The 14,821-nt window shown below is 40.2% G+C and overlaps 1 protein-coding gene across 2 annotated transcripts in view; it reads left to right on the top strand.

Moving 5' to 3' along the window:
- The window catches only part of Cryl1 (crystallin lambda 1), a 146,056-nt gene that overhangs the window by 50,691 nt on the left and 80,544 nt on the right, over window positions 1–14,821 (top strand). For both annotated transcript variants that reach the window (XM_003477233.4, XM_063232481.1), the window contains exon 3: window positions 11,163–11,289. In XM_003477233.4, coding sequence (XP_003477281.2) covers window positions 11,163–11,289 — 127 coding nt within the window. The remainder of the gene's footprint in view (window positions 1–11,162; window positions 11,290–14,821) is intronic.

The raw sequence follows: 14,821 nt of genomic DNA, 5'->3' as shown, positions 1-14,821 counted from the left end.
TTTGCACTGTTTTTTGGTAAACTGTCAGGCTATGTCTACTACATATATAAAGGTTGAGTAAAACACAGTCGGTTGATTCTTTGTGTTTTGAGTGACATCCTAATTGTTGCTTCCTTATTAACATCTCTGCCTTTGGTTTTGCTGTAGAAAGTTTCTGTCTTACACTTCTAGTTTGTTGAGGTTTCCTTATCATTATTTCCATGAAATAATGAAATGTTGACAGCAGCAGTACCAATTTGTTTTTTTTTTTTTTTTGCCATATACAAGGCCAGTGTTAAATCTTTCTGAAATCTAAAGAACATGCTATATAATTTTCTGTTTTGAAATTGCAACATTTTATTTGGAATTTCTGCTTTATTACTGCATATAGTTCCTAAGCTGATCAACTTGTACTCTGTTAGCAAATGTAACATCAATGGAAAATGGTAAACCAGTTGTCAAATGTCACATTCCAGTTAGTTTGGGAGATGGGGGCAACAAGTCGGTTTACAGCATCATTTGGTTTATTACACTATGAATAAAGACTGGTGGCTGAGTTCCAGGATAAATAAACTGAAAGCATAATAAGGTTTTGTATGGGTGATGGATAAAGGCATACATTTTTACGCCATGTTTGAAAGTTTTTTGGGAATATACTGCCTGAAGAAACAGCGACCATGAAATGCTTCAAGATGTTCAATAGTCATGTATTCAGATATGTAAATTGTTTGACAGTTACCCACAAATCTCTCAAACTCTGAGTGAATAGCAACAAGATTATCTTTTTCCTGGCAAGTGGTTTTATCTTCAGGCAGTTTCAAAGGAAACCAAATCTCCTCAATGTCACTGTTATTTTATAAACCTCAAGCCGACTCCAATCACTTTTCTGTGTTTTTTATATTCCTGCAACAACCATGAGAAAGCCCTTCTAAGTACAGCAGGTCTATGAATGCTTTCAGTTCAGCTAATGGGATGTCATAATAAAAACATTTTTGAATATAGCTTTGCTCCCTATCATGCTTAGCTATGTAAAATGTAACCAAACATTTTATTTGTGTTTCAGCATTTGTGTATTTCATAACATCTTGTAGCATTTTATTTGTTAAAAAGTTTCCAACATTGCATGGCAGTGCTGGCATTCTGTCCAACAGGTTTCACCCCTGCCAAGATCCTTACTGTATTTTCAGATCTAGTTCCAACAACTAGGATCTTTCCATTTGGTTGTGTAATCATTTCTGCTAGTAAATATGTACTTAGGTTGCTGTTTTCTTCATCATCTGAATTAAGAAGATTTGTGTTTCCTGTGTCCCTGTGTCTAATCAGTTGATTCTTGCTCCATTTCACTGTCATGGGAACTTTGGCTCACACGGTTAGCGTGAAGTCATTATCATCATCATGCATGCATAGCTGATCTGATGATTCATTTTTAACCTTCTCCAAAACTTGAAAATCTGGTTTTTCATGTGCCATTGTACTGAACTGGGCCACTTCTTCCAGAAAAATCAGAAGAAAGCTTAAAAAAAATCCTAAATGCTCAGAAATTTAGCATTGAGGATTTCATGGGTAAAACTCACCTGTTGCTGCTGTAAAGCTCCTATGCACACCTTGCTGTTCATCTGCCAAGTGAGTGAATGCACAGAGGGGTGTTTGCTTCCTCCAGGTGAAGCTACTGTGAGTCACACCTATATCCCACTTACAGTAACATACATGTTTACAGAACAGAGGAATGCTGTGAGTATATTTTACCCCCTGTGATGCCCAGGTAAATATATGCAAAACCTGTTAGATGGAGTATTATGTATCTAAAAATCCTGGTTTGCCACCTTTGCACACATGAGCACACCTTACTGTTCGTCATACCAATAGGGTAAACATGAAAATGGCTTCCTGTATCTCCGAGGTGCAGCTACTGAGATGCACAGCTGGATACTACTATGCTAAGGCATAACTTTACAGTAAAAAGTATGGGATGGATTGTTGTTACCCAGTGTTATGTCCTGTGGGGTTAATATTAAGGGCAGCAAGCACTGCAACTTACCAGGATGTGTGCAGATTTCTTCCGTGTGTGGAATAGGTACTATAAAAGTACAGACAAAACAAATAAACAACAAATAAAATACAAATCCTGGGAACAATATGGAGAAAAAGAACCCAACACTGTCACTGGGAATGTAAACTAATATGGTCATTAGAGATAGAGATTGCTAAAAGAACTAAAAATAGAGCTGCTGATCACCTGGAAATCCTACTTTTGGATATATAATCAAGGGAATGAAGTCAACATTCCAGAAAGAGGCCTATATGCCAGTTTATTGCAGCACCACTTACCATTGCTAAGGTATACAGTCAGCCTCGGTTACATCTGCAAATGAATGGACATAGAAAATGTAATAAAAATATACACAGTGGAATATTATTAAGCCATAAAGAATGAGAGCTTATCATTTGTAGTAAATGGATAGAACTGAGCTCATTACAGTAAGTGAAATAAAGCAGATAAAGACAGATATGCACGTTGTCATATGTGGAAGCTAAAAAAAAGTTGACCTGAATATAAAATAATGATTACCAGAGGTTAGAAGGGGATCGTAGGAAAAGAGTTGTTGAATTGATTTTGGTGTATTGTGCTTGTGTATCACAATATCACACTGAATCCTATTAATATATACAATTAACATGTGTTAATAAAAAAAGTCTCATTTGATAGTACTATATTTTCCAGGTGATTATCTGTGTCTTCTTCAAAGCTCAAGGCAGACATTCTTCTAAAATACTCTTTAAATACTCAACAAATAATTGGAATCAATGTAACTGGGACCAAAGATTGCCAAATGGCTGGGTTTGATGAGTGGCACACAGGTTGGCTGAGCTGGACGAGAACATGGATATCTGTTTGGGTGCTCTGGACTCTCACTGGGTTTTCCCTCAGGGTGCTTTACATCAGGATCCTGGAGTCCAGCAGTCTTTCTCCTCTCAAGCCCACGCTGTTCTCCGTTCTACTGTGTCATGCTTAGGGAAGGAAGGGCCTTGGGGCCCTCCAGTGCTGGAGGTTCATCATCCTGAGTCTGATCTTTAGGAAGCCAGTGATCTTTTGGCTGTTTCTTGCCAGTTCTTCCCTGTCTCCACAGAGCTGTTTCCTCCCCGGGGGAGCCAAGCAGTAAGAGATTACTGCGCCTTTTTACTTAACCTAGTCTAACTCTGTGCTTTTGAAAGAAAGGCCAGACATTTGCACTGGATTCATAAAAACTTGAAGCCACACAGCCAGCCAGCAAAAGCTTGACGCTGGTACTTTGGAGCATATTGGCCCTTCTGTCATGTTTTCCAAAAGGTGTCATCCTTCCTCATCTGGTTGCCAGGCTTGAACCTTGAGAGTCACTGTATGCAGCCAAGAGTATGGCTCAGTGGTGGAGCATTTGCCTGGCATGCACCAGGCCTTGGATTTGATCCATTTTGCTACACATGACAAATCCCCAGCACTGAATAAATGGATGAATGAATAAATAAATAAATGCATGTAAAGATGCTATGTGCCAGTAGAAAGGTGAAATGGGAGTGGTGGCTAAAAAGTTGCCTTTAATGTTTTGTCTAATCAAAAAATGACAAGAAGCAGATATGACAGGATTGATAGTGGATGGTAGAAATATGAAAATATTTCTACTTTTTTGTTTCTTAAAACATGAAGATAGGTTTGAGAAAATAAGAGATTTTGTATTAATTCTCTTATGTACTGCTTTGTAACACCAGATAAATTTTTTTTTCCTGTTATGGGTGAGGTCAAACCCAGGGACCTTGTCCATACTAGGGAAGTTGCCTACCACTGAGATACACCCCAGCTCACATGGTGGCTGGAAAGAGCTTTTCAGAGATAACAGATATTTTTATTCTGGGCAATGTGGTTGACTTTACCAACATTGTGGATTCTTAGGCCTAGCCATCACTGTCGATCTAATTTGTATAAATGGTATTTGGAATTCAGAACTAATTTTGAAGTGCTGTAATTCCCCTCAGCTGGGAGGCCTGTCTGATCTTCAAACAAAGTAGTGAGACATGGAGGTACCTGGACCTCCTCTCTTCAGGAGGCTGGATTGCAAACCTCTGTGAAGAGTGAGGGAGACAGGAACTGCCTCTGCTGCTGTGTCTCTGTGGCAGAAGCAGGACACTGTTCAGGGATGCCTGAGTTGCTGACAGTCACACAGTGGCTCTGTTAACATGCTGCCTTTCTAAGAGCCAGTATTTCCTGAACAGTTTTTTTCTGGTGTTTTTTAAGGGCCATCCTTGTGATTGTGCTGGTTGGACCACTGTTGCTGTTCCACAGATTGTCTTCATTGTCAGCCAACCATCTGGCTGCCATCCACTTGGCAAAGGCTCCCGTGGGCCTGACATGAGAGCAAGCTGGTCAGCTTGTGGAATCTGTCTTTGGGTCTGCGCCTATCTCAGGCCCATTCTGGAGATTCTTGAGTAGAAACCAGCATGGCATCCAGTATGGCCAGCTGTTGGTAATGAGGTTCTGAAAGGACACAGTGGGTTTGCCAGGCATAACATCCCGCCTTCCAAGGGAAGGTGGGAGCCCTGGAGGCTCTAGAATAAGCTCACAGTGTGGGCCTGAGAAGGTAGGCCTCATGAGGGAGAACTGTGTGCACACCCCTCTCTCACTGTGCTCCACAGTATGTTGGGTATCTTGGGTATCTTAAGCCAATAAATTGTGCCAGTTAGTCCTATTGTAAATCTCACTGCACAGGGATTTTTTTTTAATGTGAGAGACATGTGACTCATAAGGCAGAGCAGGGAAGTAGAGGTTCCAACTTACCTTGATTTAAGAGAAAGACCCAGAAGACATTTTCTCACCCCAGTCCTGGTCCTAACCGCTCCTTTCCTTGGATGACTATGTGTCTGGCTGTGGTCCTTGCTTTCTTGGGCACTAAAATGAATAGGCAGCACTAAAAAAAGATAATAAATGTCTTTTGTTTTGATGTATTTCACAGGTATCTGTAGTTATTTTTAAAGCTAAGTTGATTAGATTCAGATGAACTCAGGTATTACTTATATTTTTATGTTTTCAAATGTCAAAACTGGGTTTCAGAAGAGTTGACCACAGCGTTGAAAACCCTTAAATCAGCAGTGATTTTCTTCTCTGTACAGGAGAACAATACCTAGGATGTAATCAATCAATACTTGTATGCTGTAAGTATTTATCTTTCTTATAAGGTATAAGATATGCATTGTGTGTAGAAATATATCAGACCTTAAAGTTTAGAGTCTAGAGTTCTATTCCTGATATGACAAAGGAAAACCCTTTTCACTTCACAATATTTGAGGATACTTGCCCAATATATATACATATTGTAGGCTCTAAAAAATAATACATGCTTAATGATACTGAGTATTTTTCGTGTATTTTTGCCATTTGTATTTATCCTTTTTTCAATTTTTATTTTCTAATTAGTATGTGTTTGTAGTGCATACAATTATATTCCTTGTGAGGAGGTGGTACATGTACATTTAACATCATGGCTTTTGTCTAATGTCCCCTCAAAGCCTCATGCAGTTGTAGGTGGGGCTTTTCAGAGGTGATTGGAAAGCATGATGCTGGGGCTGATTCATGGTACAATGCTAGGATTAAAATTGGTAGGATTAAGGGTGTGGGTGCTACCCACCCTGAGGGTAAATAGCCTGGTTAAAACAGAAGGGGCAGAAAGAGGCTTGTCTTGGGCCACTTGCTTGCTTTTGCTATCTTCTGTCTGACTTAGGCTGTTTCTCCTCTGCCATGCCACCCTGTCTTGGAACCAGCCAACTGTGGATTGAAACCTCCACAATCTATGAGATAAATAAACCTTTCCTTCCTTAACTTTTGGATGTTTGGTATTTTGCCTCTATGAGGAGAAAAATAGCTAAAACAAATACATGTTAATTCTTTTTTCATTCCCTTTCCTTTTTTCATCCCCCTACCGCATCTCTTTTTAAAAAAATTATTAATTAAGTTTATTGGTACCTTTAGGTACACATAATAATCACCTTTATTACCTCCCTCTATCTCTTATCTCCTTTCCATTTATATTAGGTCTTCTGAGAATTGTCTATTCAGATTATTTTTCCATTTTTATTTGTTTTTGTTCATTTATTTTGTGATGCTAGGGACTGCCTTGGGTCCTTGGTATGAACCAAGCTAGTGCTGTAACACTGCACACCCCCAACCACTTTTGCTCACCTAAAAATTTGACTCCCATTTGGTTAAATGAAGGACAGCAAGATGGGGAGATTATCCTAGATTATATAATTTATTAGTGTGCTGTTCATCACTATAACATATCCCTGAGACAATCGGTTTATGAAGAGGAAGGGTTTATTTTGGCTCACTGTTCTGAAGATTTCATTCCATGAAAGTCAAATGCTCTTGCCTGTGTTTGGCACAATGCATCAGGGTGGAGGTGGCACTTACATCATGGTAGCTGGAAAGGGAAAGGGAGGAAAGGCCTTTGATCCCATTATCTCCTTTGAGGACATACCCACAGTGACCTAGGACTATGTCCCATCTCTTTTAAGTTTCTGCCATTCTTTTTGTGCTAAGATTGAACCCAGGGCTTTTGCACTGAATTGCATACTCAGCCATTTTTATATTTTATTTACTTTCTTTCTTTTTTTTTTTTTTTTTTTTTTTGAGACAGCTCTTGCTTAGTTGCTAAGTTGTCCAGGTTGGTCCAGTGGTCTTCCTGCCACAAGAGTGCTGGGATTACAGGCTTGCACCACCACACCTGGCGAGTTTCCACCATTTCTCAATAATACCAAGCTGGGCACTGACCTTTTAACAAATGGGCCTTTGCTGCATACTTCAGACATAGGCTGTAGCATTCAGGTTGGCTCGACACAAAATTACAGGAGGCAGGAGAGTGAGGGCCCTGAGCTGTGGGATGTGGGCAGCCTCTGGAAGCTGGAGAAGTGGAGAATGGATTCTGCCCATTAGCCCCTAGAAGGAGCTTGCCCCACTCACTCAGATGTTAGCCTCCTGGAGATTTCTGATCTCCAGAACTGTCACATGATGCATTTGCATCGTGTAAGCCACAAAACAAGAGTTTCTGGTAACTTGTTTTAGTAGCCTAGGAAAATCAGTACAACAACTATATTCAAATGCAATTTCTATACCATAAATCAACTTGTAAAGCATGTAAGTTAGGGTTTTTTTATATTCACAAAAGTGTGTACTAAACAGTTTTGGAAGATTCAGAGTGTTCTATGAAATGAAAACTAAGTGATATTTGGTCAGATGGAGCTCTACACGGGTGCTGATGTAGGTAACCAGTACCGTTTTGGCGCATGGACTTGTGCGGCCTGCACCCAGTGCCTGCTCACAGGACTGCTACGGGCAGTGAACGTAGCCATTCCTTTTCCTCTTAGCGGGGAGCCTTTCCTTGTAACCTTTTCTGTTGTGTTTCCCTCAAAAGTGTTTCTAATATGTATTTTCTGTATTGACCTCAAATTGGTTCTTCCTTGAGTTTTAGCTGCCAAACATACAAATCTCTAAATTTTGAATCTGTTACCAAGATGCTGCAGAACCCCTACAGCTTAATATAAACTTCCTGATGAATGGATAAGAAAAACATGTTGTTTTGTACATTTTTCATGAACTGACTTTATAACTTTCTGCTCCAAGAAATCATTCTGTATGAAAGAAAATGCCTCTGTGTTGGGGAAGGATTGGCCAGGGATATTTAGGGTTCCACCTTGAGTTGTTTTGTGTGTGATGACCTCTGAGGAAAGCTTCTGATCCTTTTGATCATTCAAAATAAGCCAATTTATGACCCATTTTACTTTGTTCTATTTATTGTTTGTGGTGTTAGAGATTGAACACAGAGCCTCACATGTTAGGCAACTACTGTGCCCCTGAGCTGTATCCCTCTACCCCATTTTAACTTTTTTTTGTGTCTTTTTCCTTTTTATCGGTACCAGGGATCGAACTCACGACTGCCTGCTTGCAAGGCAGACGCTTATGCCGCTGAGCTAAATCCCCAGCCCCATTTTAACATTTTAAAGTGTATGTGTGTACAGATATTAACGCCCCTCTATAGAGCTGCCCACACACACCTTAGTTGACATACTACAGATCTTCCAAATGACTTGTATGAGAAAAATCTCATACTTTCTCTCCCTCTTAAACAATTCAAGTCAAAGCTCCTTTGACCTACATTGTCCTTTACCCTTTTTATGGCTTAGGCAGGAGACACTGTCTACCTCGTTAGCAGGGGATTCACAATCTCCATGAAGACTGTTTTTGCTTAAGATGATAGAGAAACTCATTTATACTTTGTCATGTCCCTTTTTTAGTAAAGACAGTGACCCCATTATATCTAAAAGCAATCACAAAGGCACAGTGTTAAGGAAGAGAATAAACTAAAACCAAAACAAAGAGCATGCTTGGTTGTGCTGGTGTTCTCCTGTGGGCTCCAAGTGGCCTCACAGAATGCCACCCTCAGACAAGGTCACTCTTAGTCATGACAGGAGGCAAGCTTCCTAAATCAGGCTGAGTATGGGCAAGAACAAGGGAGCCATGTGACTTACACCAAGCACCCCTTTTTTGGTTTTAACTTTATCTTTGTCTGGTGTCCTTTCTCTCTGGAGATTTAGTGAGCTACTTACTCAATCTCCCAGTTGCCTTGCTTTCTGACAGCATCTCAGGCAGTGTGCCCCACTTCCTTTGGCCTCCTGGTGATGTCCGAGCCAGAGCCCAAGTCTGGGACCCTCTTTCTGAGAAGCCTTGCTGAGAGCCCTGTGCGGATCTCCCCAACTCTGCAAATCTGATGTCCTCCCCTGCCGTGTGCTCCTATTGGCTTTTGGCTGAAGAAACATCCACATCTTCAAGAACCATCACAAGAAGACAAGCATTGCATGACCTCAGTCCTTTGTAGAGTCTGAAACAGTTTTTATCTCATAGAAGTCCACAGAGTGGCAGTTCCCAGAGGCTGAGGGGTGGAGGAGGGAAGAGGAGAGGCTGTAGCGGGCTCTGAGTTTTAACTTAGATAGGAATAAGATTTGGAGTGCTACTGCACAGCAACATGAAGATAGATAATGTATTATATATATATATTATATATTTAAAACAGGAATTTTTAATGTTTTCACCATAAAAAATGATAATCATTAGAGGAGATAGATATGTTTACACTGATTTAAATGTTACATATTGTATTAATGTACCAAAACGTCACATGATATCCTGCAAATATGTATAATTTTTATCTATTAGTAAAAAAAAAGTGACATGAAATGATATAAGACCTACTTGGCTTACTGGTTTAAAACATTCACTGAATATTTTGGGAGGTGCAGTTGTTATTCCTTAAGCAACAAACTTGCTTTTGTGTACAGATTTTGCCTGGTTTATTTAGTGCTTCTTGAATCATAAGCAGAATTGGCCGTATAACTTGTGTCTCTGTCTTGGTTACTGTTCTCTTGTTGCTGGACAAAATACTTGACACTCAAAATGAGCAAAGGAAAGCTTATTTAGCCCACTGTTTGTGGAGGTGTTAGCCCATAGTCAGCTGGCTACAGTGCACGTGGCATGGCACCAGTGCAACACTTCAAGGCAGCAGCCAGTAAAAGCTGCCAGAGTAAAAGGAAGGGAACAGGCCTTATTATAAACAGGCTAGCTCCCTACCCAGGAAGGGTGTGGCACTCACACCACCTCTGTGTTGTCCTTTTGCACAGGATGAGGATGTTTACAAAGTAAGGATCCTGGCTCTCTGCTGAGTCTCTTGTTAAGTTTCTAAACTTCTCAAGTTGACACTAGGTATCACCCATAACAGTCTACCCCTTGTCAACTTGGCAAGCAGACACATTTCTTTAAATTAGTCTTTGGATACAAAGAAATGCTTTTTCTTACCATTTCACAAAGCTTGAATATTATAACATAGGTTTAACAACCCTTAAGAACCAACATTTAGTCTATTAACATTATATTACATTAGCATCGTAACCTTTTGTCCCTGTACTCCCAAAGACTCATACACATCCCTTTATGCAAAAGGCATTTAGTCCATCTACAAGAGTTGCCAAAGTCCTAAAGGTTTCAGCATTGCTAAATAGTTCAAGTCCCAAGTCTCTTTGGAGATGGAAGGCAGACTGTTAGCTGCAAACCCCTGCAGAAATGAAAACAAAGTCAGACACTTCAACATGCAGTGGCACAAGATAAACCAAAGCATGGGGCCAAAGTGAGTCCAAAATCCAGCAAGGAAGACAGTAAATCCTGTGCCTACAGGTCCAGCATCTGAAGCAATCCCTGGCAAGCTGTGAGCTCCAAACGGCTCGTGGGCTCCACCCTATGACACTTCTGGTGGGTGTAGCTCCCACAGCTTCTCTCGTAGGTTGGTTTTGCTGCTTCTTTGCAGCTTTCCTTAGATGATGCACATTCCAGGCTCTCAGCTGGATTCTTTGGATCTTAGTGTGGGACAAGTTTCCCACACTCTTTTGCATTTGATTCTTTGGCGAATATTATAAAATAATCCTGTAAATTATGTGTCCTGTATTACATCCTTTCTCTTGTACACCGTAAGACAAACTCTGTACTTCTCATTCTTCCAAACTCCCTGGCCTTGAAAACTTACTGTGCTTTTTCTCTCCTTGAGTTGGACTGCTTGCCATGCTTTTTATGTAGATAAAATCATATAGTATTTGCCCTTTTGTGTCTGACTTACTTCACTCAGCATAACACCTTCAAGACTCATTCATGCTGTGGCAGGTGTGAGAACTTCCTTTTGACACTTTCTTGTTTTCTTTTGTTTCAACCATCCACAGACTGTTGCACTGCTCCTGCTTTTGCCTGTTGTAAGTAGTGCTGCTGTGAATGTGGGTGGACCAAAGTCTTTTTAAGATTGCTTTCAGTTTTTTGGGTCCATATCTGAAGCAGAGTTTCTGGACCATGTGGCAATTCTATTTTTAACTCTTGGAGGAAGCTCCACACTGTTTTCCACAAAGGCTGCACCACTTAAAACTGTACCAGCAGTGTACAAGCGTTCCAGTTTTTCCACATCCTCATAACACTGGGTATTTTTCTTTTTTGTTTTTTTGACAGTATTCTAATAGTGTATGTGGTATCTGACTGTGATTTTGATTTGCATTTCCCTGATAGTCACATTCAACTTTTCTTCTAGATGTGTGTATGATTACTCACAGCGACTATTCTTTCTCTTTCTAAGAAAGCAGATGAAGTTGCTGGAGCAGTCGGGTTCCCTGAAAGGCACCCTGAGCGTCGATCAGCAGCTGTCACTCATCAGCGGCTGCTCTAACATTGCAGAAGCAGTAGAGGGAGCCATGCACATTCAGGTGAGCGGGGAACCAACACCCAGTGTGTGGCGCTGAGATGGCTTCCTTCGTATCTGGAAGTTACGGGCAAGATAAAAGGCAAAGGGTAATGTGAAAATCGTGAGCCCTCAAAGTGGCTGGAATCAGGGCCCTCCAAACATCCCAAAGAGGTTCTCAGCAAACTTCTGTGTAAGCTTGTATCTTTGATGTGTTATAATTTAGAGCAAAAATAGATATTTTGGACTGCTAGCACTATTTTCTTTTATCAGCTTCAGAAATTAAAGATTATATTCTTGTTGTCATATATAATTAAAAGCTTAAAAAAATCTCCTTTCACTTGTGTTCAGCCTTTACAGCAGCTTGGCTTAGGTAAAGAGTCATCCTCACAGGCACTGTTACTGGGTCACAGGGGAGCTGGGGCAGCTCCTGGGCTGGTCTATCCTGCAGATCCTGTGCCCACAGGTGTGCTGGCTGTCCTAAGGACCCAGACATAACGCCATCTTCTGAAAGGACATAGTTACTGCTGTAGGGTTAAGTACATTTACCTGAAACTCAGTCATTGTTCCTAGGACCTCTCCTGGATATTTTGTATTCTGGGTCATACATTCCATGTTGCTCCTATGGTGATAGTCTGAGAATTTTCGAGCTAACCAAAGTGGCTATGCATGTTCTGTGGTCAGCTGCTGCTCTCTGATTGAGGTCGAAATAGAAGAGTTGGAGGTTCTAAGTCTTTGTGGCTCTAATGTTTCTGTAGTGTCTTTAAGAATTATGTATGAAGACAGAACATAAGGTAAGGTCTATTTTTAATTCCTTTTATCTTTCCAGTATATAGCAGATCTTATCTGTATTGACCTGCAGTTAATGCAGTTCAAAAGTGTTGTGTTTTGACCATTTCAAGAAAGACATACTCGTGTAACTTTTAGAGTGTTATCTTGTTATAACTGGCCTAGTTTATTACTTATAAATCTCTTACCATTGCTAGTTTATAATTAAACTGTATCATGAAGGGATGTAGTATGGGTAGGCCAGTACTTCCCCCAGTGATAGTTAGGCTACCCTGGGGGTGCAGGGCATGAGCCCTGTGGGTAAAGGGCTGGTGTCCTCTGTCCCTCCTGCAGTGCAGGGTGAGGCTACACGAGCTGCAGGCCCTGCTGGGGTTCAGAGGCCTCCTGCAGCGTGAGCTTTCAGGTGCTGGTTCCTGCGTGCTGAAGTCATGGGTGTGACAAAGGTCTTGCTGCCTGTGGAGGGCAGAGAAGCTTCTTCCTGTGGAATTAGCTTTAAAGGCTCGCGTACTGCTGTTATGTCGGCCACCAGGGGGAGTGGCCAAGGCCAGTGGGCTCCCCTTGCTTAGGAGTGTGCGGTTCAGACCCACTTTGGGCACTTTGCCTTTAGCATGGGTTTGGCTTTGCCAAGTTTACCTTGGAGACTCTACTCATCTGTAAAATGAAGTGATAGCTGTAGCCCTGGGGCGGTGTGAGGATTTGCACGGGTTCATGCGGAAGGCGATTCTGCTGAAAGACAGGCCTGCAGTACTGGAGTAGGAGTCAGATGCTCGGGACCCTTCTGGACAGCCATGTAATAGCTACACAGCTCCTGCGGACGCTCTCTTTGCATCCTCTAGATAAACTGCAATACCTGTGTTTGCACAGCCCCATTCTCATTTGCTTGTTTCATGTTTCTTCAGGCCTCTTATCTAATTTTTTTTTGCCTACTAATTTGCAGCTTTTGTCTTATATTTTGTTTCCTTTTACATTTCTCCACATTGGTCCTGAACCCTCATTTGTGTGTGTAACCACCACCATTCCTAGCTAGAGCACTGTCTTGCTACCTGGGAATATGTTACTGTGTAAAGTACTGAGTGCTTAGCACAATACTTGGCGCATGGAAAATGCTCCATAAATGATCAGTATTTTATGATATGGTCTTTTTTTTTTTTGGTACCAAGAATTGAACTCTTACACTTGTAAGGCAGATGCTGTGCTGATGACATGGTCTTTTGTGTAGAGCTTTGGTAATGAACAAATGACATAGAACAAAATAATCATAATCACAATCATAATAGTGTTTCATGCACAGTGGGTGCTGAAACTGCTGTGTTTCCTCGGCCTGTGTCTGTGTAAGCTCAGTAAGCTCATCTGTTACGCAGAACAGCACTGGGGCAGGCAGTGGGAGAAGAGGAAAGAGAAGGAGGCTGCAAGCTAAGTGTCATGAGCCTTTGCTCGGAACCAGGTGGCCGTGTATGAGGGCTTCTTTCTAGATTGATCTGGGGGTCTCTGACACTTTGTGTCTGGTAAATTTTGAAGATAGTGTGAGTTTTCCAAATTTGTGTTGACAATTCTAGTTCCTTTGCTTTACATTTTTTTTTTTTTTTTTGGAGACGGTCTCATTTTGCAGTTTAGGCTGGCTTTGAACTCACTATGGAGCTCAAGCTGGCCTTATGGTGGCCCTGTGGTGATTCTCCCTCAGCCTCCTGAGTGCTGGATTTACAGTCATGCCACCACGCCCAGCTTGCTTTATATTTTAGAATTAGCAATCAATTTCTTTTAAAATGAAAGCAGAAAACAATGATACCGAATTTCAAAACAAAATAATAGGTTAACAATGGTTAATATACAGTGCATTATTATCTTAAAAGTAGTTGTTCAGATTACAAGATATAGGCATGAAAAAATGATCATTTAAACAATGAAATCACAAACTTCTTTTTGATGAACAGATTAGTAGTATAATTATCTATTATCTATCTATATTTTTTTCTTTCTTTCTTTTGTCTTTTCCGATATCCCAGTTGTTGCTTCTCTTTGAAAGAACAATTTCTTTCCCTTTTATTTTCTTAAAACTATTGTACATTTGGATCTTATTTACTCTTTCAGTTTTTTACACTTAGGAAACAATACTATGTTCACACATGTGAGTCTGATTTATTTCACTTATGAATATAAGTGAAGTTGTATCCATTTACCTATTTTTATTCAAGTCTATTCTTTTTTAGTAGGTAAATTTATAAAAAAAATTCCTGCTGACATTTTGATTGGTATTATGGTGAAATTATAGAGCAGTTTAAGAGATACTTGGCATCTTCACAAAATTGAGTTTTCTAAAGAACATGTTGTATCTCTCTATTCATGGTATTTAGTCTTTAAGAATTTCTCTCAATGTTTTTACGGTTATTATATAGATCTTGCACATGTTCTCTTAGTTCTATACATATGTATTTAATGACTTTAATGCCATTATAAAAAGTACAGTAAAAGTTTTCAATTTCCAGTTCATTAGTATATAGAAATATAAATTAAGTTCTGCGCATTGATCTTGTACCCTATAACCCTGCTAAACTCACTCATTAGTTCTCGTTAGTAGCTTTTTTGTACAGCTTTTGTATTTTTGACGTGAACAGTCATGAGTTTTATTTCTTCTCTTTCACTTTCTTTAGAATGAGTTTTATTTTGTCTCTTACAATTGATATGACCTTCATTTATTTACTTTTAGCTTATTGAACCGTCTAGACTGTCTACTGCTATTGAACAGGAATATAAAATCAGATATCCAGCCT

The sequence above is a fragment of the Cavia porcellus genome, unplaced genomic scaffold, assembly GCF_034190915.1.
Source record: "Cavia porcellus strain 051 isolate PalLab524CR breed Dunkin Hartley unplaced genomic scaffold, mCavPor4.1 scaffold_21, whole genome shotgun sequence".
Classification (NCBI taxonomy): Eukaryota; Metazoa; Chordata; class Mammalia; order Rodentia; family Caviidae; genus Cavia; species Cavia porcellus.
This window is presented reverse-complemented; position numbering and strand designations above follow the sequence as displayed.